This window comes from Thamnophis sirtalis, unplaced genomic scaffold, assembly GCF_051295495.1.
Source record: "Thamnophis sirtalis isolate CommonGarterSnake01/CBP01778 unplaced genomic scaffold, rThaSir2_p1.2 scaffold_9, whole genome shotgun sequence".
In the NCBI taxonomy this organism is placed as follows: Eukaryota; Metazoa; Chordata; class Lepidosauria; order Squamata; family Natricidae; genus Thamnophis; species Thamnophis sirtalis.
Genome location: NW_028261389.1, coordinates 12,955,170 through 12,982,297, shown reverse-complemented (window position 1 = coordinate 12,982,297; position 27,128 = coordinate 12,955,170). Strand labels below are relative to the sequence as shown.

Below are 27,128 nucleotides of genomic sequence, written 5' to 3'. Positions count from 1 at the left end.
GCCAGAGAGGGCATAAAACCAGAGATGTTCAGTATCCTGCTCTCTTTTTCTTCTTCACCCAACATCTGGAAGCACGTGATCCCTCTTTTCTGTTCAGGAGCTCAAGCCATGTGATCCTGTCCACCATTAAACCATCTTTCCAAGCAGCCTCCATGTTTCCATTGTCTTTTTCCCCACTTGGAACTGAACCCAGAAGGACATTTCTTCCAACAGCTGTTTCTAGGGCAGGGCCGCAGGGCAGATCTAAGCACCCTGCGGGCCGGATCCAGCCTCTGGGCCTTGAGTTTGACACCCCTGCACTAGGTGTACGCTGCTGAAATGGAGACAGGGAGAAATATGCGAAGGCCTCATTTGTAAAAGGAAAGCATCGCTGCAAAGCTGTATCTGAATTGTAAAAATAGGGGCGTCATTTCAGGAACTGTTTGAACTAGTGGCTGTTTTCAAAACAAGTGATTTAACATTGCCACTTGAAATGATTTCACCCTGCGCGGTTTTGCTCCCAGCTATTTACAATTACAATTCAAATAAGGTCAGGTTATCATCAGCTATTTATGAAAAAGAAAGAATCTTAATTTTGGTTTGGTTTTGTCAACACGAACCAAGTAACGAAAAGGATCCTCAATTCTTTTAATTGCAGGAGGGAGAGAATTACAACAGCTGGATAGAATAACAAAAACGATCATTATTCATTTTGGGTGCTATCTTTATACACAAAAAATAAGGTGCTCTCTCCATTCCGGGAGATATTTCTTTCTAATCCCATAAAAGAATCTGTCTTTGATTTCAAGTGGAATTCCTGCTGTGCAGGTTGCAATGCAAATCTAATTTGTGTGCAACAAAACCAAATGGGTTGAAATGAACTCTGCATTCCAAATATGTTTTTCGTTTAATCATTGCCTTTCCTCGTCTTTATAATGAATGCACAATCAAGTAATATTTCAAGGTGGGGGGGGGAATAAGAAAAGTAAAAGGAAAATCGGGCAATGGGGGAACGGTAATAGAAGAGAACATGTGTTACATTTGAGGATTGCTTTTCTGTTGCTGTCAAGAAGCAAGACATAGGAAGGACATGAGATTCTCACAAGTGTGCTAAATTATTTGAGGAGGAAAAAACAACAACAGGAGAAATGATGGATCAGATCAGATCAAATGCCTGTCTAAGCCAGCCTCCTGTTTTTGCAGCTTTTACATCTTCTCCAGTAGTCTATACCTAGATAAGCAGGGATTAACACCAGACAAAAACCAAGCAGAAAACAATACCCTCATCAGGGAACTACCAAGGATCACAAAGCCCTGGGACACTGCAACCATTGTATCTCAGTTACCAAGCACCTGAATTTTGAACCTGTGATTATGGCGATGCTACAATAGCCACAAATGTGAGCATTGGTTATAAATTGGTTGCAGGCAATATGCCCTGGTACGGGCAGTACCAGTGCCTGCCCGAGCTCCTTCCCTATATTTGAGGGCCCAACTGCCTGCCCGAGCTCCTTCCCTATATTTGAGCTCTTCGGCACTTCCGTGCACACACACGGAGCACACAGCGCCTGCGCTATGCTCTGCCGAGCAGCTGGAGTATCGCCGAAGCTTGTGGAGGAATCACAAGAGGTAACAATGCATGCACACACTGCGCCCATTCATGTGGTGGGCGCCGGGCCCCATTGCAACTGTACCGGTTGCAACGGCATCTGAAACCCACCACTGTTGTAAGTCACTTTTTTCAGTGGAATTGTAATTTCAAATGGTCATTAAATGAATGGTTGTAAGTCAAGGACTACTTGTATTTTGTAGGCATTTGGAACTCAAGTGAAAGTGACAAATAGTAGTACCAAGGCACAGGAGGTCTTTGGAAATGTTTAACCATCCAGATCAGAGGTGGATTGCTGTCAGTTCGGCCCAGTTCGGCCGAACCGGTAGCGGAATTCAGGCCTGGGTCACAGAACTGGCAGCGACTCAGGTCTGACACGCCCCTGAACTGGTTCTCTCGCTGCCGCTTGGTCGCAGCCATTTTTAATTTTACTGACTGCGTGTGCACAGTTCACTATAAATTGTTCTGTGCATGTGCACAGAACAATTTACATTGCACGCACGTGCAATACGTGTCTGGGGCGTGCACGCACATTGCGTGCGCAGGTTGCAAACCAGCAGTAACTGGGTTGCAAGCCGGCAGTGACCTATCCCTGATCCAGATCATGGCTGTCTCAAAAGTGCTTTTTACAAAATGCAACTGGACTTTTGGGGTTTTTCCCCCACCCCCTTTTCAAAACATTTCTCTTCTCATCCAAGAAGTGAACTTTAGTTCTGGCTTGGTTTCTTATTGAAAACATTTCGAAGGTCTTTGGAAAAAGCTCTTTTCAGAAAAGGCACAAGAGGTACAGTTTGAGACGTTCGTGAAACATCATCTAGTGACTCTATGACTTCCTATATCAGTGGATATGATTTGCTGTCCACAAATGTTCCGTTTTCTCTTTCATTCTTTTTCTCTCTGCCTTTGCCTGTTCGTCTTGAATCAGGATAAGGGACTATTAACCGCTTGGCACCTTGGGGACCCAGTTTTTATAAGAAATTGGAAATATATGCAGATAGCAATTGCACTTACACTTCTATACCGCTTCACAGCTCCCTCTAAGCGGTTTTACAGAGTCAGCCTACTGCCTCCAACAATCTGGGCCCTCATTTTGCTGACCTGGGGAGGATGGAAGGCTGAGTCAATCTTGAGCTGGTGCGGGGGTAGGTTCCTGCCACCATTACTTCCGGTTTGGAACCCGAAACGGTTTGTCCTCCGCGCATGTAATCATTTACACTTAAAATGGTCTGTGCATGCGCACGGCATTACAAAAATTACATTATTTTAGTGAAGATTGTTCTGCACATGTGCAGAACAGAAAATCAAGATGGCGCCGCCAAGGATAGAACCAGTATGGTCTTGTGTCCGCCAGAATTGCTACCTATTCGGCCAAACCGTACCATACCGTACCGGTAGAAACCCACCTCTGAGTCGGTGAGACTCAAACTGCTGACAGCCAGCAGTCAGCAGAATTAGCCTGCAATACTGCATTCTAACCACTGCACCACCATGTCTAGTGTATATATATATATACGACTATACAGGTAATCCTTGATTTGTTTAATGTTCATTTGTTTAATGAACGTTTGAACTTACAAGGGCACTGAAAAAAAAAAGTCTTATGACTGTTTTTCATACTTACAATCGTTGCGGCATTTCTATGGTCACATGATCAGAATTTGGCCACAGCAACTGGCATGTATTTATGTCAGTTGCAGTTTCCCGGGGTCATGTGATCACCTTTGGCGACCTGCTCACAAAGTCTATGGGGAAGCCAGATTCACTTAACAACCATATTACGAACAAGTGCAGTGGTTTACTTAGCCATTGTGACAAGCAAGGTGGTAAAATGAGGCCAAACTCACTTAACGACTGTCTTGCTTAGCAATAGAAATTTCGGACTGAATTGTTTTGTATAAATGATATAAATCAATAACTGTATCTAGAGATATTTCATATATTAAATCCATATAGGGGGCACCCGTACATGCCAAGGATTGTGTTATTTTCCAACATTATTCACATGCAACTGTTTCCTAAACAACTTTGTTGAAAGTCAAGATTAGGAAATAAAATCCGAAACAGGTGCAGGAAAAACCTTCAAAAGTGCAGGCGAAACAATGTTGTAATCTGCTTGCTTGCTATGTTCTATTTTTTCCAGCACAACTGCAATCCGTTGTTAGAAATACAAAGTTAAAAAGGCAAGGGAATGGAAAGGGAAGCGAGAAGTCGTGAACGCATGTCTGGAAATTTAATAAATGTGTCAAGGCAACTTTCCGGTTCCAAAAAAGCTCATCTTTTGAATCATTTTATGTGTTGCTTTCTGGAAATCTACCGGGTTTAAATCAACCCTGCAAAATCCTTGTTATTTTCTTGGCCTGCTCAGAGAGACCTTGGGCTGCGTTTCAATACAACCAGGAGAAGTACATTTAAAAGGCAGAGTCTTATTTAAAACATTTCAAGAACAAAAAAACCCCGAGCCTTAGGATTTTTAGGGGCTCTTGAATTTCCTACGGCATAAAAAAATAACACCCCACCTTTTTCAAATGACTTCAAATAGGTGGAATGAGGAACAACCAAAATTTGCTTAGCTCTTTTCCCAAATAAACGTATGAAAGCAATTTCCCGAAGGTAATGCAAATTCTGTATCCGGATAAAATCAAGACATTGATAGAATATTTGAAAAGCGCAATCATTCCCGTTGTTATCGAGTTGTTTTGTTATTCCTTTAGTTCAACAACCCACTTGAATGCTCTCAAATCCACTAATTTTATGGAGACCAAATGAAACGTTAGAGATCTGTGATCATTTATCGATGAAATTGTCTAGTTTCCATGAGTTTTTTTTAAAAAAAAGAAACTAGGAACAATTCTATTATTTTGGATTCTATCGACAGAGCAAATTTTATCTCATAAGCTCCAGGAAAGCTAATCAGGCAGTAGAAAAACGTTTTGTTGCAAATTCTGTCCACCCTCCCTAGGAACAGATTGCTTCCTTGAGTTGTGTTATTATTTGTACAAGGCTGGACAGCTTGAGTGTGAGAATAATTTATTCCCTGTACATTTCTAATTACAGCAAAAGAGGTTTGATCAATGACACTCTTGTCCATCTTCTGTCTTCCTTGTCTTTCAGGCATGGTTGGCTACAGCTAAGTAGACAGACCAGCACAAAATACACAAGAAACACAACTCTGTCAGAAAAAGGACTGAAGTGCTACTGTTAATTATTCTGGACCATGTGCTCGTTTGCAACCCATCTAACACGAGAAATTGTCTCTGAGGTGTCAAACAGCATCACTTACGTAAGTGCAGGAGAAGCACTAACAAAATGTTTGAGTGACTGGATTTGGGTGACCTGCCAGAGACCCGCACCAGAAGCTCGGAGATTTAACTCCCAATCTGTGTCGGGGAGTTTGATGTGGAATTTAAATTGGGACTCGCGATGGAACTGTTTCTTTCTTTCTTTCTTTTCTTTAATGATTTAAAAAAAAAATCCCCATGAGTCAGATTCGTTTGTTAGAATGGCACGGATCTTACCTTTGCTTTTGCAATTATTTGTTTAAATCAAACATAGGTATGCAGCTGTCATTCCCTCTTCATATCCCCCTCAACAAAAATAAGAAGGGAGAACAATGCTTCTTTTGTAGCAACTCACCTTCAGGTAAGTTGAGTTAGCGTAGGAATGGAGAAGATGCTAAGGATGAAACGGAAGGTTTGCCTTCTTAAAAAATGAGGTAGTCCTGCACATTTTTGATGCCTTGAAAACACCCCAGCGCTGCCTGTTAAAAATGCTACTTTCTAATAATCAATAATCTCCCCGTTGAGATCCGGACCCTTACTACCCTTCCGGCCTTCCGTGAAGCGACTAAGACCTGGCTGTTCCGGCAGGCCTGGGGCTGTTGATTCATCCAGCCCCATCCTAAGTTATGAATGTTCCTGAATTTTTAATTGTTGTTTTTTATTTTTTTATATCCCCCCCCCTTCTTATTTGTAAGCCGCCCTGAGTCTTCCAAGAGTGGGCGGCATACAAGTTTTAATAATAAATAAATAAATTTTAATAATAAATCAAGGGGTGACGGTTGTAGCTAGAAGCTATACTTGCCCTATATTTAAATATACAAGTTTGTATCTGGGCTGTTGGTCTGAGCTCCCAGCTTGGCAATTTGGTTGCAAACAATTTGTCACCATACGAGGAGACGTCGTCAGTACATTTTGAATTGACAATGTTTTGAGACTCCGTTTAATTAGATAAACAATATTAGTCAGCAATTCAACTGGCTCGTCGCCATTTTAGACACTTCTTTAAGTAGGTAAAGTAACGGAAGAGGATTTTGTAGCAAAGAAGCTAGATTTAAATAGACAATTAATGATCTCGCATACGAATTCTGCTCGTTTTGGAATCAGATAAATCAATCTTTGAACTGAGTGGGAGGGAATCTTACTTGGGGCTGCCAGGCAGCCGGAGATTTCCAGCGCGGAGCAGTTCTGCCTTCAGCTGCTCCCCCTTCTCTTCACAGACACAAAAGCTGCAAAGATCAGAAAGGCATTTGCTTGACAAAACTTCTCTCCTTTCCCTTCTTTTCCCGAAGAGGAAGGTGTCTGTCAGATGTCTGATGGATGATCATCTTAACAGATAACGCCACTGGTAATACGGGAGCAGCTGTGTTTAGCTGCTACCATCAGTAAGTCCCGCCCAGGAAGCCAGTACATTTTGAATTGACAATGGACCAACAGCCCAACTACCAACCAGAGATACTTATATTCAAATACATTTCAGGTTTGTATCTATTTCTCTATCAGCTTCTTGAGAATAATTTCTTCTTGCTACCCATCTACAGTTAGTTCTCAACTTAGGACCTTTCATTTAGCAATCATTCAAAGTTACGGCTGAATAAAATGGACTTACAACCAGTCTTCACACTTACGATTGTCGCAGTATCTTCACAAACTCATGATCAACATTCGAGCACTTAGCAAACGGCATATGTTTATGATGGTTGCATGATGCCCAGGATTACATGATCCCCATCTGTGACCTTTCCAGCCTGTTTCTGACATGCAAAGTCAATGGGAGAAAACTGGATTGACTTAATGACTGCATGATTCGCTTAGCAAATGCAACAACTCGCTTAAGAACCGTGGCAAAAAGTGGTTATAAAATCAGGCAAAACTGTCTTAACAACTGCCTTGCTTAATAACAGAAATTCAGATCCCAATTGTGGTTGTAAGTTGAGGACTATCTGAATTGCATCATTGTTGTCTGTACTACCTGGAGAAGGTGTACTTTGTTAGAGAACTATAACAGCAATGTGAGGAAAAGAACTTATGCATATTTAGAATTTGCCCAACACTTATGATGACCTATTGTAGTTAGGCAATTTATCAATCACGAGAGCTTAAAATGACTGTGATTTAAAAAGAAAGATCGGTTTGTGAAAGATAGGATATGATCTACCTAATAGAGAAAAAGCCTGATGAATACTTTTTTAAAAAGTAAATATTTATCCAGATGAGCCCTGCTACAGAAAGAATGTAGGATTTAGATATGACCATTAGATCACCAGGATCTATATCTATATCTTTATCTATCTGTATCTGTATCTGTATCTGTATCTGTATCTGTATCGTCTATGTCTATGTCTATGTCTATGTCTATGTCTATGTCTATGTCTATGTCTATGTCTATATCTATATCTATATCTATATCTATATCTATATCTATATCTATATCTATATCTATATCTATATCTATATCTATATCTATATCTATATCTATATCTATATCTATATCTATATCTATATCTATATCATCTATATCATCTATATCTATATCTATATCTATATCTATATCTATATCTATATCTATATCTATATCTATATCTATATCTATATCTATATCTATATCTATATCTATATCTATATCTATATCTATATCTATATCATCTCTATCTCTATCTCTATCTGTATATAAATAGCTGTGTGTGTATGTTCCAGCATAACTCTGAAACGCCTATAGCAATTTCAACCAAACGTGGTACACACATGACTTACTCTCTGGAAAAAAATATTGTGGGGGTAAGACAGCCCTAAAGCCCCTTGGGAGTGTATGTTCTGTTAAGATACAGCCTGTTGTGCCTTAAAATGGCTTCTACTGTACTGCTGTAAAATGGCTTCTGCTGTGCAGGCAGTGGCGTTGCCATGGTAATGGCTTTGCAGTACTCCATAAGGGGCTCCCTCTGGTAAGTGGGAAAATCCAACATTAGAAATTACATTTGGTCCGGACATTTCCCCCCTATTAATAAATACCCGGGCAATGCCAGGGTATTGGTTAATATTTGATAAAATACAAATAAAAACAGAAATAGAGCAGAGCAGAGCAGAGCAGAATAGAATAGAACAGAATAGGTTTTATTGCCAAAGGGTGATTAGACACACAAGGAATTTGTCTCCAGTGAACAAGTTCTCAGTGTACATGCAAAAGAACCAAGTAATAATAATCATAATAATGATACTAATACGAGAAGGTAGAAGAACAGATGAGAAGGATAAAAGTAATACTACATGGATAAATATACTTAGTCATCAGTCAGAATTGTGGAAATTCAGCGTTCGACAGAGTGATGGCACAAGAGGAAAACCTGTCTCTGTGACTAGTTGTTTTGGCATACAATATTGCTTTGTTTTGCATTGTTTTGGCATGCAATATGTTTTTAGAGGTGAATTTATGGGTTGGTTCAAAACGACAGCGCCAAGATTCTGGTGGTACATCAACCAGTGTGCTGATTATAATTTGCCCTGCCTCTTCTGGCTAACGTAGTAACTGAAGGACAAATAGGATAACGGTACTATTGGTTTTGCGTGGACGTTAGCATTCGCGCCGTATTTGCTATGGTGAGACCTCTTCGAGACTTTAGAATAAACCCGGCAATCGTGGAACAGTCTTAATATGCCATTAAGCTCACCTATTTAGAAGGACAGAGTCGAGGCGAGCGTTTGAAATTGAGGAAGAGGTGGATGGTTCGAAATCTGGGTGAGGAGCGAAATTGCTATTTAATGCGCTTTAAATTGCCAGAGGTTTCCACCCTCCGCAGATCTGGCAGCTCGATTACGATGTTCATCCCATGGAACAGTGGTAAAATCCAAAGATTTCCCGCCAACTGGAAAGTTCTGAAGAGGCTTCCATATGCCTGCCACGAAATTCTCCATGTCTGCTGGAAACACGAGGCATAATCTCTAAGCAAAGAGTCACAGCTGCTTCCTTTCACCCTTTAAAGCAGACGAGGGAAAGTGTTACTTCACAAAGCAGCACTTTTGAAGTGTCTGTTTCAGAGGTGGGTTCCTACCAGTTCGCACCTATTCGGTAGAACCGGTTCATCAAATCTAGCGAACCGGTTAGAAGAGGTTCCACCAGTGGACCCGGAAAGCAGGCCACACCTACAGAAGAGATTCCAAATTTTTTTGAAACCCACCACCCGTCCTTGGATATGATTATTCTACACTATCATGCTCATATTTATAAAGCTCAGTGCCTCTGTGAAAGGTAAGGATGACTACTGAACTTGTGGTGCAATCAGAACATTGCGTGTGTTGAAGTTGTTTTAACGCAAACCAAAGATGCCTTTTAAAAAACAAGTTTACATCATATTCTTATGCATGCCAGTGCTGTGTGTGAGGTAATTTAAGGTGGTTCTGACAAGTGTTGTCGGCATCTTCATATCCGGTCACATGGGCGGCAAGCCACTCCCATCCGGTCACATGGATGGCAAGCCACTCCCACAAAGGAGGCCACACCCACAGAGTAGGTTCGAACAATTTTTGAAACCCACCACTGGTCTGTTTGGCAAAAACGTTTTGCGGAAGTGACGTTCCCCTTACAACAGCTTTGCCCAACCTATATAAAATGAGGCTGCTGGTGCTACATTGCCACCACAAGCATGAGTGAGAGACTCAAAACTGCTGTGAATTTAGAGGTAGTCCTTGACCTCTTGTTGTTGTGAGTTGCGAAGTCATGTCCGACCCATTGCGACCCCATGGACAATGTTCCTCCAGGCCTTCCTGTCCTCTGCCATCCTCTGGAGTCCATTTAAGCTCCTGCCTACTGCTTCGGTGACTCCATCCAGCCACCTCATTCTCTGTCGTCCCCTTCTTCTTTTGCCCTCAATCTTTCCTAGCATGAGGCTCTTCTCCAGTGAGTCCTTCCTTCTTCTCATTAGGTGGCCAAAGTACTTGAGTTTCATCTTCAGGATCTGGCCTTCTAAAGAGCAGTCAGGGTTGATCTCCTCTAGGACTGACCGCTTTGATCGCCTTGCAGTCCAAGGGACTTGCAGGAATCTTCTCCAGCACCACAGTTCAAAGGCCTCCATTCTTGAGTTTCATCTTCAGGTTCTGACCTTCTAAAGAACAGTCAAGGTTGATCTCTTCTAGAACTGACCGGTTTGATCACTTTGCAGTCCAGGGGACTCGATCAACCCGGTCAGTCCTAGAGGAGGTCAACCCTGACTGTTCTTTAGAAGGCCAGGTCCTGAAGACGAAACACAAATACTTTGGCCACCTAATGAGAAGGAAGGACTCACTGGAGAAGAACCTCATGCTGGGAAATGCATATCCTTATTCAAAAATGCACATTCCCTGAATTGGGATTATATCAAAAGGACTTGCAGTTTTGCAAGTCTTCATTTTGCAACTGAAATTGACAACTCAAAAGAATAAGAAAGCACAGAAAGGAATGGAATACGCTGGCTTTCAATTGATTGTATTGTTAGGAAAGAGCCATTGTGCATTTTGAGATCTTTCTTGGTCTGATACTGTTTCCCCAGAGATACATGTAATTTCAAGGAGATGGGTGGTTTTTTTTAACCAGTTTGGACTAGTTCACCAAACCCAACGTTTCCTCAAAAGATTGGATTCCTGTAGTGTATTTTCCTCAAATATATATTGTATTTGGGGCTGGTCTTGGAAATCTTTTGGAATCTTTTGGAAGATTCTGACTAATTGGGATGAGGCAGTGCTGATCCCTGTTTCTTAGCTGAGAGACCCTGCATTGCCTAATGACATTTCCATGTTCATGTGGCCAGCACCTCTATATGCTGAGGCACACGGAACACTGTTACCTTCCCACCGAAGTGGTACCTGTTTGTATACTCTCATTTGCATGCTTTCAAACTGTGAGGTGGGCAGAAGCAGGGGGTAAGGATGGGAGCTCACCCCATTCACGTGGTGCTTGGGTCTCGAACTGCTGACTTTCCTGTTGACAAGCTCAGTGTCTTAACCTCTAGATTCGCGGATTACTATTTGGTTAGCAGGTTGCATGAGTGCTATACCTCTGTCAAATTTTATTATAGCATTGTGCTGTTTCTATAATTTTAGATATAAATCAATTTATGATTGCCTTTTGTGATGGAACAGCATGGAATTAGAGAGAGAGAGAGAGAGAGAGAGAGAGAGAGAGACAGAGAGAGAGAGAGAGAGAGAGAGAGAGAGAGAGAGAGAGAGAGAGAGAGAGAGAGAGAGAGAGAGAGAGAGAGAGAGACTCCATCTCTCTTCTCCAAAAGCAGCAGGCATCTGTAAAGCAAGCATTCCTTTCAGCTAATTGGTATGACGATAGGACTATCCTGTTCTTATTTACAAAACTACAGATTTATGTCAAGCAAAGCCAATTATGCTTAATGTTTAAACTATTGCAGGTGCTGAATGACTTTGTTGCTAGGCAGTGGAAATGAAAAATGCTCTTTTAACACATCTCATTGCAATGGAGAGCATGTGCTTCATCACCAGTGCAAACTGAACAGATGGATAGCTTAATCCCTGCACTGAACCCCCTCTCCCGCTACTCCCCCCACTTTCTCCCTTGTCTACCTGAAACAATGCCCCACGTGGTTTGTCTTGCCTTGTAGTCCTGAAATTATTCACGTTTGAAAAAACCCTAAAATGAAGTCACCTGGCTTACATCTACCTTCCAGTATGTTTAACTCCTTCAAGACCGGTTGGGAAAGAACGCTGCTGTAGACCCAAGAAGGACGAGCTAAGCAGTCAAATCTGATCTAAAGATGGTCTAATCCATGAATGTCCAACTTTGGCAACTGTTAAGACTCGCAGACTTCAACTCCCTGAATTCACCAGCCAGCATAGTGGACTAAGGAATTCTGGCAATTGAAGTCCACAGGTTGTTAAGCTGCCAAGGTTGGACATCCTTGGTCTAATCAATCTAATCCAGACATGGGCAATTAATATTCCCAAGGGCCACATGAGGGACTGGAGAGCCGCTGAGGCCTTTCTCCCACTGACACCAAGGGGTGGACTTAAAAAGTTCCAGCAAAGGGTTCGCTGCCCACTTCCTGGGTGGGTGTGGCCATGGTGGGCGTGGCCTAGCTGGCCTTCTGCAACACAGTGTGTGTGGGGGGCATTTTTCACCCTCCCCAGGCTCTGGAAGCTTTCTTTAAGCCTCCGGGAGGGCAAAAACTGCTTCCCCCAGCCTTTGGAGGCCCTCCAGAGACCGGAAACGGCCCATTTCCAGACTTCCAGAACCTCCAATAGGCCCATTTTTCACCCTCCCTGAGCCTCCGCGCAGGCCCTGCACTTATTTTGAATGATGAACGGGCCATGTGGAGACTTCTGGGAGGGGCATAGTGGGTAGATCCAGCCAGGGGTGGCATTTGGGGGTTCGCTGAACCAGGCAGAATCCTAGAGGATAGCCCGAATCCGTGTGAACCCCCAGCAGCCCACCTCTGCTAACACTCTGCTCACCAACACCACTAATGCCCATCACCACTGCCCTCCTGCCCCCCCGTTGATGTCAGACAGCTGAATGTGTCCCATGGACCATAAAATACCCAGGTCTGTTTTTACCTAACCCAATCAATGGAAGGGAAGAACTGTTAGGGAGGTCCATCTAGTACTGTTGTGTTGAATGAAGTGTGAGGATTGTCATGAAAATTCCCAGAGTGACTCCTATCAAGTCAACAAATGAACCAATCTTTTTCGGTGTATATAGCTGGATACCCGTGCTTCGTGATGAAACAATGTGATCAGGCTATGCAGGAGAAATTTGATTCACAATCCGTTGGCTCAGTGGTGGTCAGTGATTGAAACACATAAGGGAATATCACGTCCGCCGCCTTGAGTCCGGAAGCAGTTCCATAGGTGGAAGGCGTAGAGATTTTGGTGAGGTACCGACATTTAATACTGTAAGGAGCCCCAGACCGCTCCTGAGTGAAGGAGTGGAATGTCTGCCATTTTGAACTGAGGTAACGGAATGTGAGGCAACTGGCAGTTGGAACAGAGATCCTTTCAGGTGGGGAGGGGGAGTAGAACTCCTTTCTTAGTGAGCACCTACAAGCCCATAGGAACATGTGTGCCAAATTTCAAGTTTGTAGTCTTTACCATTATGGAAATTTTGTGATGATTGAGTGGTTTGAAGCAATTTTTTTACTACTGCGCATGCGCCCCCGCAACGGGCCCCTGAGCAAACCGGTAGTAATAGAAGCAGGAACCCATCCCTGTTCCAAACCCATTATTATTAGAGCGTGCTTGCAAAGTATACAGGTAGAGGTGTAAGAAAGGGAAAGAAGAGAATATAAGCTATCTGGTTCTCACCCCTTCAATTTTATCAGAAGCAACTTTGTTGAAAGTTACCAGAACTTTAGTTACCCATGAAAGAAACAAGCAAACCAATAAAGAATACATGACAAACAAGGATTGTTCACAGTATATTGTTGGTGGTAAAGTTCATGTCTTCATCACAATTTACTGAAAGGGGGAGGGTTTACAGCCCAGACCTAGTAACCCTTTCTCCTTCTTGCTGCTTTGCTAGTACAAATACATTCTCCTCTCCTTATGGCTAAACTTGACGTCAGCAAACAAAGAATGGCTAAGTGCTAAATTTGGAGTCTCAAGCTAAATCGTTCCATACATTATTCCACACTTGTTGCTGCACACTGCTGACAACCATTGTTCATGGTCAATTTTCTTGCTTTTTATCCAGCAGGTGGCTGCCAGGTGAGTCAGGAACGATTGCAGATATGCAGGTGTTCAATCACTAGCAGCCGAATCGGTAAGCGGTATAAGATGAATTCGTAGAGTTTGAACAGAGAATCTAGTAGCAGGCAGAGTTTAACGTCAGCCCAAGAATCAAAGCCAAGATGTTAACATTAAGGGTAGACCCCAAAGTTCAGGAGAAGCATAAAAGCTGTAGGTCGTAGCTGGATTAGAAACCTTGGGATCCTCGCGATTTTCTCAGAGTGCCATCCAAAGCAAAACTGTTGAGCTTTAGAAAAGATCTTTCAAAGATTTCATGCATTAGCCGGACTTGGTTCTTGTAAATAACTCGTGAGAATCAGAGTTGGTATTCAGCCGGTTCGGGCTGGTTCGGGCGAACCGGTAGCAGAAACTTTGTGTAGCTTGGAGAACCAGCAAATACCACCTCTGGTTGGCTTCACCCTCCCACCCCCATCGTTCCCTGTCTTATATTCCCTTGATTTTTAGCTTCGTGCGGCAGAGCGGATTGTTGCGCCTTAACTGAGCTAAATAAAAAAACAGCTCAGCTCACCTGGGAATTCTTTGAGTGGTGTGTGCGGGTGGAAAGTGTGCATTAGGCACAGGTGCAAAGTGCGCCCCATAGAACCAGTAGGAAAATATTTGGAATCCCACCACTGATGAGAATGTACTAGTGCAGTGGTTCCCAAACTTGGCAACTTTAAGACTTGTGGACTTCAACTCCCAGAATTCTCCAGCCAGTCCACAAGTCTTAAAGTTGCCAAGTTTGGGAATCACTGTACTAGTGTATTAATTAAACACTTATTTACTTGAACATTAGCTAGATATACATCTTTTTTTTTGCCTTTGTCACTCTGAGATGGACTGAGATATTGATACATTCCAGGCTGATGGAATATATACAAAGGGAATAAGACTCTTCTCCTTCTGCTCCAGGAATCCAGAAGTGGCTGTCTTCTCTTTTCCCTTCATTAAGTGCTATATCTGTCCTCCAAAAAATAGTCTTTCGAAGGGAAAGTTGTACAGTGAGAGTTATAAGAAATCTTACGAGTTCATTCTAAAACGACATTGGATCTAATAAAGTTTCATATAACTCGGACTGTACAACTTTTCCTTTAGAGAGAGGTATATCTCTACATCAGGGGTGTGGAGCTATAGCCCCCATTTTATGACTTGTGGACTTCAACTCCCCAAATTCCAGAGGCTGGTTCAGAAATTCTGGGATTTGAAGTCCACAAATCATAAAAGGGGCCATAGCTCCCCACCCATGCTCTATATACGGAACTACCAAGCACAACCTGCAAAAATCCAGATGGCCACTACATGGCAGCAAAGAGAAAGAAGACGACTGTAACGCTGTGATGCCAACATGTGGATTTTTGCAAACCAAATCTGGTAGCCGTACTAGATATGGAGCATGAGATTAGAAAAAAATAATAATCAAGGTGCCTTATTTAAAAGGCTTTGTCACCCATGAGGCTCTCGGCGATAGGAAAGCGAATGAGATGCATGGATTTAGAATCATTCAGGTGTTAAGTCCTGAACTTATAGAATTAATTTTCACAGGGAGCAGCAGACATGAAAAAGACAAACTACGATCCCCTATTGCTAAGTCAATCCATAAACAAAGGAAGGAACACATCATTAAAATCTGACAGGCAATAGTCTGAAGACAGAGTAGATCAAGTTCTCAGCCGGTCGTTTTCAGAGGATAAGTTCACAGGAGAGTTTCCATCCGGGATAAGGAAGAGGGGCAAACTAGGATGCTATCATAAAATTTAAGTGATTTCTCATGCTGTAAAAGCTGCTCCTGAAGAAGGCTCCCTCTGAATCCTTCATCGTAGTCTTCCTGGAGATTATTATATCTGCAAAGCAAAAATAAATTAAACCTCTTTTGCAGTGCTATAAAACATAAGGATATGCTTAAGGTCTTCAAAGTCTAATATAAGGAAGGGCGGGGGAATCAGAGAGTTGCTAAATCAAAACAAGGATGTCATCCTTGGCCAGATTCTTTTTATAGAAGGATAAAGTTGTCTGTCAAAAGAAAGTTTTAAGAGTGGGAGGTGAAGTCACCTATCAACCCCCAGCAGGGGTGGGGTTCAAAGTTTTTAGCAAGGGGTTCTCTGCCCGGTTGCTGGGTGGGCGTGGCCATGATGGGCGTGGCCTAGTCGGCCTCCTGCACAATGGCGGAGGGTGTGTGGCATTTATGCCCTGCCCGGGCTCCGGAGATTTTTTTCGAGCCTCCGGGAGGGTGAAAATGGCCTCCCCAGGTTCCAGAGGCCATAAATGGGCCCATTTCCAGCCTTCGCAAACTTCCGGTTAGTCCGTTTTTTCACCCTCCTCGAGCCTCTGCACGCGCCCTGCACTTACCTGCATCCAAAATGGGCTGCATGGGGATTCCTGGGAGGGGAGGGGTGGGCATGGCCAGCCAGTGGTGGGATTTGGGAGTTCTCCGAACTGCACAGAATATTAACTAGAGGTTCTCCCAAACCCCCAGCAGCCCACCCCTGAACCAGCCTGGACAACTTTATGTTTTTCCAATGTAAGCCTCATTTCTGATAGAACTACCCTTTTTTGAGAAAGTTTCACTTCCGAAAGCTAAGCAAGGAACCCCACACCATCAGACTCCGCAGTTTCTAGACCATGGAAGAATATTTTATGGACAAGAAACCAAAAATTACTGTTCAAAATTACAACGCCACTGGAAAAAAGTGACTCACACTTACAACCATTCAGCCATGGCAACTGATTCATATTTATGACTGTTGCGGTGTCCTGGGGGGTGGGTGGGTCACGTGGCCCCCTTTTGAGCCTTTCTGACCAGCGAAGTCAATGGGGAAGCCAGATTCAATTAAGCGGGTTACTAACTTAACAACTGCAGTGATTCCCTTAACAACTCTGGCAGAAAAGGTCGTGAAATGGGGCAAAGCTCCCTTAACAACAGTCTCACTTATCAATTGTGGTCATAAGTCAAGGACTACCTGTAATCTCAGATTTACTAGTTGATATCTGCACAGGAACCATTTAAAGTCACCGTAGGAGGATATTGCTTCAATTTATTTATTTGTTCTATAAAAGATTAAGATACCAAGAGCTGAAAAGCTAAGGACTTACTTGTGTGAAATGGTCCAGAAGCCTAAAATGTTCACAATCATTAATGAGGCCAAGAAGAAGAAAAATCTCTCAAATTTACCCTCATTTAGAACGTTTGGAAACCACTCACCTAGAAGGATGGAGGAAAAGAAATATACATAAATTAAGTGAAAAATCCAAAATACAAGGAAAGGATTGCCAAGCTCTGCTTGCAATGGGGTTTTCTGGCCCAGTCCCATAACTGCAGAATTATTGTTCTGTTATGGATTATGGGTCAGTTTCCGTATGATTGCCTTCTTAGTCTAAGATGTAGTGGGCAGCTGAGAGCCTTCATGAGCCTTCCCCCCCCAATTCATTTTTGACATTCTTAAAGCTCCTTAGGATGGCCCTGCCAAATTCAGCAGCAACGTGGCAATTTTCAATAGTCCATTTCCCTCCCTCTCCCTTAAAAAGAAACAACCACCTTAAAACAGTAACACAGATTTATTAAACCTCCGGGAATCTTAATGTACCTACATCATGCCACAATTCAAGAAAAAGGAACGGAGTTTTGCCAACTGTGGTGATATCCCATGCTGCCTATTTTAGCTTCAGCACAGCGCTCCTTAAAATCATTAATATAATGCTACTAATCCTACTTTTCTGGTAAAAGTTACAGTAACGGAATCTTGCAGGTCTGAAAATGCTTCTCACCTTCCTACCTTTAAATTCCAGAAAACTAAATTGGATCCTTTCTGAGATGCTTCCTTCATTGTCATTCATGCTTTGGACCTGCCTTGTTTAGCAATGGAAATTTTGGCTCTGTTTGGGGTCCTCTGTATGAGGTCTACCCATATATGATGGGTGGAATCAGAGCCAAATGAAATCAGAGACCCCCTTTTTGGGGGGAGGGAAGAGATTTCACATGCAAGTAGTCCTCCATTTGCAAACTTTGAGCACAAAGTTTGCTTTGTTGCTAAGTGAGACAGTTCTTAAATGAGTTTTACCCCGTTTTACGACCTTTGTTGCCACCGTTGTTAAATGAATCACTGCAGTTGCCAAGTGAGTACCAATCTGCCTTCCCTATTGGCTTCGCTTATCAGAAGTTCACAAAAGGGGATTGCGTGACCCTGGGACACCGCAACTGTCATGAATATGAGCCAGTTGCTAAGCGTCTGAATTTTGATTGCATGATCCCGGGGATGCTGCAATGCTTGTAGCAATGGCACTTAGACTTATATACCATTCCATTGTGCTTTTACAGACTTCTCTAAGCGGTTTACAGAGTCAGCCTATTGCCCCCAACAATTTGGGTCTTCATTTTATCCACCTTGGAAGGAGGGAAGGCTGAGTCAACCTTGAGCCTGGTGCAGCGGTGGGTTGCAGGTGGTATGCCCCAGTACGGGCATACCGATGCCTGCCTGGAGCACCAAGAACCGTTCCGGTACATTGCTCTGGAAGGCCCACTCGCCCGAGTTCCTTACCTGTATTTGAGGTCTTTGGGGATTCTGCGCACAGAGCGCATAGCACCTGTGCAGCGCTCTGCCGAGCAGCTGGAATGTCACAGAGGCTCGCAGAGGCATTTCAAGAGGTAAAGACGCAGGTGCACGCTGCAAGTGTGCACACTGTGTGCGTTCATGTGATGAACGCCGTACCGTGTTGCGCCGTACCGGTTGCACCAGGATCCGGAACCCACCACTGGCCTAGTGAGATTTGAACTGCCAAATTGCAGTCAGTTGGCAGTCAGTAGAAGTAGCCTGCAGTACAGAGGTGGGTTGCAAATCCCAGCACTACCGATTCGTTCGTGCTCGCTTGCGCTCGCGGGTGACACTTCTGCACATGCGCAAAAGCCTCTGGGTGGGTGGGTGGAGGGTGGGCGGAGCCTCCCGCCACTGCCACTACTGGTTCACCCAATCCGGGAACAACCCACCTCTGCTGCAGTACTGCACTCTAACCACTGCGCTACTGCGGCTCATTCTAAATGTGAAAAATGGTCATTAGTCATTCTTTTTTTACAGTGCTGCTGTTTTAACTTTGAATGGTCATTTAATGAATGGATGTAAATCAAGGACTACTGTGCATTTTTGAGTCTCTCGCTCACGCTTCTGGTGGAGATTTAGCTCCAGCAGCCTCAATTCTTTCAGCATTTATCCACTTGAATCCTAGAGGCATTGTATAAGCACAGCTCTCAAACAAGCCACTTTCTTTTTATTCCTTGGCTCTACTTTCCACAGATTGTTAGATTTATAGTCTTAAATTTCCCCCTTTAGTTTAAGACTGCCTACAGTGAAATCATTCTTTTTTTATCTTTTTCCTTAAGTCTAAAAACCTCAAAAATTCAGTCTTCCTTATCAAAGCCTCTAAGTTTTATATGCCTTTTTGGATGCTTAAGCATCTGTCTTCTCATTGTTAATTTCCTATTAACTAATATTAATTTATGAATATTAAATTTAATAATTTAAGGTTAGGGATACCATTAAAGTTTAATAATATTAATGTTTATTATTTAATATTAACTTAATATTAACTCATTTACTCTTAACTAATTGGGTTCTTTTTATCATACGTGCTTTGCAAAATGGACAGGGAATGAACTGAACTGAAGAAGCTTCTTGGATGAGAAGCGAAACGCCTTTATAGGGGGAAAAAACCAAGGAAGTCCAGTTGCCTTTTGAAAAAGCATCTTTGGGACAACCACGATCTGGATAACTGAGAATAGACATCCCACCTCTCAATTACCACTATCATGATATACTGGAAGAAAGCTCTGGGCTAGGCTTTTATGAGGAACTAGTAAAATTCCACTACCATGTGAATTAGAAGGAATCATCTATATACAGTATCTCCTATATAAAAACCAAGAACCACGCACTCATCATCACAAAATCTCCAGAACTGTAAAGCCTACAAACTTGAAATTTGGTATGTATGTTCCTCTTGGTTTCTAGGCGCTTGTTAAGAAAGCATTTTTTGAAATGACCATCAGATCATTATACAGTAATTAACACGCTCTGAGGCTAAGTAATTCTACTCCCCCTCCCCACCTGAAAAGAACTCTGTTCCAACTGCCAGTTGCCTCACATTCTGTTACCTCAAACTGGCAGATATTGCACTCCTTCACTCAGGAGCTGTCTGGGGCTTCTTACAGTACTAAACGTCGGTACCTCACCAAAATGTCTATGCCTTCAACCTATGGAACTGCTTCCGGACTCAAGGCGGCAGGAGCGATATTCCCTTATGTGTTTCAATCACCAACCACGACTGAGCCAACGAATTGAACCGGAGCGAGCCAGATTTCTCCTGCATTGCCTGATCACGATAGTTTTGTCGCGAAGCAGAGGTATCCAGCTAGTATTAATAATATATTTCAACATTTAGGTTGCTGGGAAGAAGTCAGTGTGTATGAAGGCCAACACCAGCTAAAGAACTAGAAGCTGTGGCTTCAGGTTGTTATCTATACAATAATGAATTGCTTCAGACCAAATTCCTTCACTCTTAGCAACCAACCCAAATCACAGTATATGAGTTCACACCACAACTTTGGGAAAAGTTACTTCTATAACTGTGTGTATGTGTGTGTGTGAGTGAGTGAGTGAAACAACGGCGAGGGATGGTGGGAATAAGATGCATTATATATCTCATTAAAATGTCAAGGGATGCACAAGAGTCTTTCGTAACCAGCTTCCTCAATGTGTACTGAAAATATCACTGTCACTTGTCATCTGTTTGCACTCGTCAAACTTCTAAAAAAGTCTTATTTTATCATATTCACACTATCTTTCAGAGATGTGATTTTTAAAAAGCGATTAGTCTCACTTAAGCCTCTAAGTGAATATCTTATCCACTTCTGCTAGTATAACACAACTCTGGATGAACAAGATGCTACTACTGGATGCAAATCAGAGGTGGTATCCAGCCAGTTCTGACAGGTTCTGGAGAACTGTTAGCAGAAATTTTGAGTAGTTCGGAGAACTGGCAAGTAGGCTGGCCCCGCCCCCCACTACCTCCCAGCTGATCTTCTTTTGTTGCCCTGAACAGGAGAACAAAGCTGGAAAGCAGGTTAGTGGGGTGGGGAGGGAATGGGGATTTTGCAGTATCCTTCCCCTGCCACGCCCACAAAGCCATGCCCCACAAAGCCACGCCCACAGAATCTGTAGTAAAAAAAATTGAATCCCACACTGATTGCAAATAATGATTACATGTTTCTCAACCTTAGCAACTTGAAGATATCTGAACTTCAACTCCCAGAATCCCATGCTGGCAAGGGAATTCTGGGAGTTAAAGTCCACACCTCTTTAAGTTAAGAAACCTGGTTTAAGTATTGGAACTTCTAACTTCTGTCCCTATGTGGGGACTGGAATATTTGGATTCAAAATTAATTCAGGGCCAATAAATGGGCCAGACTGTTATAAATTAGAACCACTTCTTAGAAATCAGATTGAAAGGAAGTTCTTCTCTATGCATAAAAGCATGATATAGCATTGGTGAAATTTGTTTCTGTACTAAAATCTCAATACAAAATTCATACTGGTCAAATTGATTTGAAAAATAATGGGATACAAAATAGTTCCATCTACGTTTTCTTGTTAATTTCACCAGGACTAAAACATGGTTAACTTTTTATGGGTTAGGACCCCAGAATGCAATCACTCACTCAGATAAAAGCAAAAAATAAAAGCTATTTAATATCGTTAAGTGAAGCAATCACTTTCCTTTGGTTTATTTATTAAGCACATTTATATAGCTATCCAAAGGTCTTAAATGCAAGGATTGGTCACAAAGTTACTTTTTCACACAAACACACGCCCGTTATTATTGCAAATGGTTGCTAAATGAGGTAGTCACTAAATGAGGCCTACCTGTAAGATACCAAGATATTCCCACACCCCTCCCTTAATGGAAGACTCACATTCACCACAACAGAGAAGAGAATTTAAAAGAACAGGTTCTTCCATTCATAAAAACAAGGCTAAAGACCCGTGATGGCAAACCTATGGCATGCATGCCAGGGGTAGCACGGGTGCCGTCACCAGCTGCACTTCTGGGTTCCATTGTGTGCATGCGCCTGCGGCCAGCTGATCTCTTCCGAGTTACGTCATGCCCATGTCCAGTTGGTCTTCACACATGCGCGTGACGGAACCCAGAAGTGCAGCTAGCAATGGTGAGCAAGTGCACGTGGCCAGCTGCTCTTTTCTGGGTTCCGTCGCGCGCATGCACAAAGACCACCTGGCCTGCACACATGTGCATGATGGAACCCAAAAGTGAAGTTGGCCATTGCACGCACGCGGCACTGGTCAGCTGTTCTCTTCCGGGTCATGGTATTGGATCTGGGTACTTGAGAGACCGCCTGCTGCCAATTACCTCCCACAGACCCATTAGATCTCACAGGGTTGGCCTCCTCCGGGTGCCATCTACCAGCCAATGCCACCGGGCTATTACCCAGGGGAGGGCCTTCTCTGTGGCAGCTCCGGCCCTCTGGAATGAACTCCCCGCAGGGATTCGGACCCTCACCTCTCTCCAGGCCTTCCGAAAAGCCGTCAAAACCTGGCTTTGCCGGCAGGCCTGGGGGTGATGAGTTCCCTCCCCTCTCGACATGTATGGTTGTGCGACTGTTGTTTACTTTTATTATTTGTATTTTGTTTTTTTATGTTCCCCTTTTTCCCCCTTGAATTGTTCGCCGCCCTGAGTCCTCCCGGAGAAGGGCGGCCTACAAATAATAAAATTCTATTCTATTCTATTCTATTTCGGTGCTCCGGCCCGGGCGTTCCTGTTTCGAAAAAGGTTAGCCACCACTGCTATAGACTTCACCTCTGCTTCACCTAAAAACTCTGAATATAAATATAATCCACGCATTGTCACTAAGCTGAGAGTTAAGGTAAAATACTGCCTCAAATTGCACTCTACTCCTGGGGAACCACACGGGATGGTTAATCAAGTTTTCTTTGACAACAATAGAACTAATCTGATCATCTCAATTACACTTGGGGCTCCTTGGAGGAGGAGTTTTGCGATAATTTATTGACCGCTTTTAACCATAGCAACTTTTGCTCTATCAGGTTTCCGCAGCAGCTTTAAGGAACGAGCTGACGATGACAGGATTTTTTTTTCACATCGCCATGAAGGATTCCAAAAATTGAGTGGGGGGAAGAAAAGGAGAAACTGAAGCTCCAGTAATATTGTTAACCTGGGTCAACTTTCACTGCTATGCTAAGGTGAAAAGGTTGATATCGTTATCCTTTATGTTGTTTTTACTGGAGCTTGGTAATCCCACCTCCAGTCTTTTTGATTTGTCAGCCCATAAATCTAAAAAATAAATAAATCAAATCCGTGGCAACCTTGATTTCCTAAATGTGACTAGCTCACTGCAGCCAAAGTAAAAATGAAGATAAAATAGTCTTCGGGGAAGGAGAGTAACTATACCAATTGTTTACTACATAGAACATCTTTTTTTTATTTAAAGGAAGAAGCCGAAACGTTGACAATTCTAACTATATTCTGGAGGTGGATATCTGTAGGCTACACAAGGCCCAAGATGCCATTTTATGGCCCATCAAAGCAGCCCAAGATGACATTGCGAGTTATGGGCAGAACAATTTACTACAGATAACCTTCGACTTACAACTGCTCTTTTAGCGACTGTTTGAAGTTACGTCGTCATTGAAAAAAGCAACTTATGACCATTTTTCAAGCTTATGACTCTTGCAGCAACCCAGGGGTACGTTTCGTCCAGCATTACTGCTGGTTCAGTGTGCATGCATGTGCAGTTGCCTATAAATAGGTCTGCGCATGTGCAAAACATAAAAAAAACGGTGTTGGACCAACCGGGGAAACCAGTTTGGGGTGTGTGGTGAGCATGCCATCCCTACTGGTTCGGAGACCCAGTCACCATTTCCCCTACCGGTAACACCGAACTGGTAGGAACCCATCTCTGCAGTAACCCCATGGTCACCTGGGGTCATGCGATCCTCTTTTGCGACCTTCTGATAAGCAAAGTCAACGGGGAAGCCAGATTCATTTAACAACCTTGTTACTAACTTAACAACCGCAGTGATTCATTTAAAAACTGTTGCAAGAAAGCTCGTAAAAAAGGCAAAATTCACTTAACGAATGTTTTCGGGCTCACTTGCAGTCGTACACCGAGGACTGCCTATATTTTGTTTCGCTCGCCCGCCCCCACAAAAAGGAGGCAAAGATTACATGCTTGTTACTTATGTCATCATTGTCGCACGGATCTTGGTTTGAAAAATTGCCCATCCCTAATCTATGCCCATTTCTCAAATGTGATTGTCACACACACACTCACTCACACACACACACACACAGACTATAAAGTGAGCACCGATAAATTTTTTTTGAAAAGTATATCGAGATAGCTCCTGGGTAGAATAGTTCTCTTTTCTGTAGGAAGACTGTGGCACATTTGTTCTATAGGCCAGTGTTTTTCAACCTTGGCAACTTGAAGATGTCCGGACTTCAACTCCCAGAATTCCCCAGCCAGCGAATGCTGGCTGGGGAATTCTGGGAGTTGAAGTCCGGACATCTTCAAGTTGCCTAGGTTGAGAAACACTGCTATAGGCAATCCTCAAGTTATGACCATAATGGAGCCTACCCATCATGGCCCTAGATCATGTTGGTCGTAAAGGGGCACTTTATGACCTTGTTTTGCAACAGCCGTTAAGTGAATCCACAGTTGTTAAGCAAATGCCGTGGTTGTGAAGGAAATCAATGATTTGCTCTGGGTGCGGGTTTGCCAAAAACCTGAGGTAAATTCTGGTTTTCAGCAAAACCGTCATAAAATATGATCATGTAGCTGCAGAATGCTGTAAAAGGGCCTCAAGTCAGCAAAGATTTGAAGTGAGATCACATCAGTGGTGGGTTCCAGTGCTGGGTTCCACGTGGACACGCGCATGCGTCTTGCTGTCCAGCGATTCCTCCGCGATGCTCCAGCTGCTTGGCAGAGTGTCGCGCAGGCACTGTACGTGCCATGCGTGTGCACAGAAGCGCCAAAGACTTTAAAGACAGATAAGGAGCGCAGGCAGGTAGGCCCTCCGGAGCACTGTACTGGAGAGGTATCCGGTGCTCCGGGCAGGCTCCAGTACGCCCGTACCAGGGCGTACTACCTGCAACCCACCACTGGTGGGTTCCTACCAGTTCGGACCGGTTCGGCTGAACCAGTAGTGATTTGGCAGCCTGGATCGCTGGAACCCAGGCCTGCCACGCTCCCAAACCAGTTCCCTGGTCAGCGCCGTTGGTGCCGCCATCTTGTTTTTCAGTTCTGCATATGCTCAGAACAATTTTAATTGCACTGCGCATGCGCGCGAGCAAAAAGCATGCACAGGAGCAAACTGGCAGTAGTTCCGGACAGAACCCACCCCTGGATCATATGACTATGTGTTTGGGGGGGATGACCGTCAGAATTTTAAATCTGGGTCATAAGTAACCCCCAGAGATAAATCTATTGGAATTTCGAATGGTCGCTAAACAATCGGTCACAAGTTGAGTATGCCCTGTACTTAAGAGAAATTAATACTAACCATAAATATATGAGAAAAAATTAGGTGAATGAAATCAAAATACCTCTCGTTGCTGTCATGGCTGAAAACATTTTAAAGAGAGAACACTTTAAACAGAAAATGAGATCTCGTTTATATACATGTTTATTTTAAAATCACAGAATCCTCTCTCAAGCACAAAATCTAGATTCCACACACACCCTTTTCTTTAAAAAAAAATTGAAAAATTTCTTATTCTTACAACGGTTGACGAAGTTATGTTGTAATTGCAACTTGACGGTGAACAACTTCCAGAATTTCGCATAAGAATTTCGGCGGAGACAAAGCTCCAGAAGATGACAGTAGTGTCTCTTATTTATGGGAAAAGTAGAATATGTTATGCAAAACAGGCATATATTTAGGAAAGAAAGACATTTCCTCTCCTTAATTGATTTACACAGGTTGCAAAACAAAACAAAACAAAAAGCTTTTTTCTTCAAGCAGGATTGTCTGCTTGAGAAGCTACTGTGTTTCTCCGAAAATAAGACCGGGTCCAGATTCGGAGCTCTGTTATCGGCTGTAGAGGGTTTTCCGGAAGGCTCTGATGGCAAAATGGAAGCTGGGGTAATATGTGCAAATGGTGGCAAGCAGCCACAGAAGAAGTGGGCTGCAGAAGAAGGCCAGGCCGGTGTCAGCCAGAGGTAGTATGCTGCCGGTTTGCACTGGTTCAGGCGAACCGGTTGTGGTGACAGCACAAGCTCCGCCCACCCACCCTGATGTCATCACTCATGTCCAGACGTGCTCCTGCTACCGAACCGGTGGTGAAGAGAATACAATACCATTACTGGTGTAAGGGTGTGCAAGGCCTGGTAAATAAGGCAGTCTACACTCCCATGCCCTCCCTGGCTTATTTTTTACCTGTGCGTCTTGCCTCAGCCCCTGCACCTCGGGGTGGGTGGGGTCTTAATTAGCGCTCATTTTGGGAGTAGGGCTTAATTTGAGCGCATGCATTCAAAAAATGATAGGGCTTCTTTTTGGGGTGGGTCCTATTTTAGGGGAAACACGGTACAAACTAGGAGGATGGCCGTTCTATTTTGCTCTTAGCACACAATCTAAATGGATGACTTTGGACCAGTCACTCTTACTCAGCCCAAACTACCTTGAAGTGTTGATGCTGCGGAGAAAATAGGCAGGTGCATTATGTGCGTTGCTGTCAGGTATGAAGAATGCAGACCACATGTTAAGTTCCAGTCAAGCTGATGTATTGCTCATGCCTATACAAAAGGATTCCATCAACTAACGGTCAGCACTATATGAGCAAGAGATAGGGGTCAAGAGAAGTCAAGAGGGGTTGGACATAGAACATTTGTGAGAATGTAATGATTCCAGGCTGATCCCACTCTTCACTCCACCCCCAGCTCTGCTTGATTTTCTACAACTGCCCTTGAATTGTACAAAATAAAGGTGGGCTTATACAGCTAAAAGAGGTAATTGAAAAAAGGATATACACCCTTCATGGACCAACACTTATTTGTAGATTATCTTCACGTACTGCTAGTAATGTGGAATAGTTTGTATAGTGTGATTTAGATTATTAGTGTGCTATCCTTTCTATATCAGATGAAGACATTTTAACTCTTCAAGACTTTAAACATCTATTAATTTTTGTCCAAATCCTTTATCTTTTTAAACTTCAGCGTATTTTCACTGCTATTGGGGTGATCCAGGTTTTGGCCACAACCTTTAGGACATACCAGTACACATTTATTGGTGACAAGGCAGTGGTGGGATTCAATTTTTTTTATTACCGGTTCTGTAGGTGTGGCTTGGTGCATGTGGCATGGCTTGGTGGGTGTGGCCTGATGGGCGTGGCAGGAGAAGGATACTGTAAAATCATCATTCCCTCCCCACTCCAAGGGAAGTTTACTGCAAAATCCCCATTTCAGTTGGGACTCGGGAGGCAGAAAATAGATTGGTGTGTGTGTGTGTGTGTGTGTGCAGTCAGAG

The 27,128-nt window shown here is 43.2% G+C and overlaps 1 protein-coding gene across 1 annotated transcript in view; it reads right to left on the bottom strand.

Annotated features, from left to right (window-relative positions):
- Positions 1-15,274: 15,274 nt before the first annotated feature.
- SLC15A5 (solute carrier family 15 member 5) overlaps positions 15,275-27,128 on the bottom strand; it is a 48,860-nt gene continuing 37,006 nt past the window's right edge. Inside the window, exons 8-9 of the mRNA XM_087722534.1 lie at positions 16,672-16,780; positions 15,275-15,422 (exon numbers count right to left, since the gene is read on the bottom strand). Of these exons, the coding sequence (XP_087578660.1) occupies positions 15,275-15,422; positions 16,672-16,780 (257 nt within the window). The remainder of the gene's footprint in view (positions 15,423-16,671; positions 16,781-27,128) is intronic.